The sequence below is a fragment of the Condylura cristata genome, unplaced genomic scaffold, assembly GCF_000260355.1.
Source record: "Condylura cristata isolate star-nosed mole 26May11 unplaced genomic scaffold, ConCri1.0 scaffold00021, whole genome shotgun sequence".
In the NCBI taxonomy this organism is placed as follows: domain Eukaryota; kingdom Metazoa; phylum Chordata; class Mammalia; order Eulipotyphla; family Talpidae; genus Condylura; species Condylura cristata.
This window is the reverse complement of record NW_004567122.1, coordinates 1,578,046-1,578,814: the sequence shown is the minus strand read 5'-3', so window position 1 is coordinate 1,578,814 and position 769 is coordinate 1,578,046. Positions and strand designations below refer to the sequence as shown.

General features: G+C 74.8%; 1 protein-coding gene across 1 annotated transcript in view; it reads right to left on the bottom strand.

The window, feature by feature from the left end:
- The window catches only part of TET2 (tet methylcytosine dioxygenase 2), a 24,349-nt gene that overhangs the window by 4,205 nt on the left and 19,375 nt on the right, over positions 1-769 (bottom strand). The window contains exon 8 of the mRNA XM_012727728.1: positions 577-714. Within this exon, the coding sequence (XP_012583182.1) occupies positions 577-714 (138 nt within the window). The remainder of the gene's footprint in view (positions 1-576; positions 715-769) is intronic.

The following is a 769-nucleotide window of genomic DNA, read 5'->3' as shown; positions in this document are numbered from 1 at the left end:
GACGCCCGCCCGCGGCCTCCCTCCGCAGCAGCAGCTGCGGCTCCTGGGCTGCCACAGCCAGAGCGGCCTGTCGGCATGCTGGTGCTCCCCGTAAAGAAGGGCAGCGCCAGCCGCGGCCGCTGAGACACGGGCCGGCGGGGCCGTCGCCCTGCACACGGGGAGGCTCCCGGCTCCTGGGACCCCAACCCCTTCCCTCCGCAGCAGCTGCCCCTCCCCAGGAGGCCGCCGCCGCCCTGCGCCGCTGGAGGGTCCGAGGCCTTTGCGGACTCGGCCTCCGCTCAGGGCGCCCCGCACACGCAGGGTTTGGGGAGGGCGCACCACCCCACGCCTGGGTTACCGGGTTCCCCGAGCCCCTCGGGGTTGCCGTGGGACGGTGACGCCTGTCCCGTCAACCCCTGCCAGGCAGGGTGCTGCCGAGCCCCCGGCTCCACTCTCCTGAGGGCAGGCCACTGTCCACGCTCCGCGAGGGCAGCCGTCCACCTTCGTGGGAGAGCTCCGGCCACCAAACGAGGTGGCCCGGGGGGTGGGGGCTGCCCCCTCGCGCCCGCCCGCCCGCCTGCCTCCCTGCTCGCTCACCAGCGTGCTGCCGTTCTGCATGTTGTGCAGGTCCCTGTGGGCATGGGCGCAGAAGTCCAGGCAGGCGGTGACCCCCGAGAAGGGCCGGCCTTCCTTCAGCCCCAGCCGGCACTCGGGCGCTCTGTGCTCGTATTCGATCTGCAAGACACGCGCGGGCGAGTGGGCGGCCGGCCGGCACACGCGAGCCCCGGGC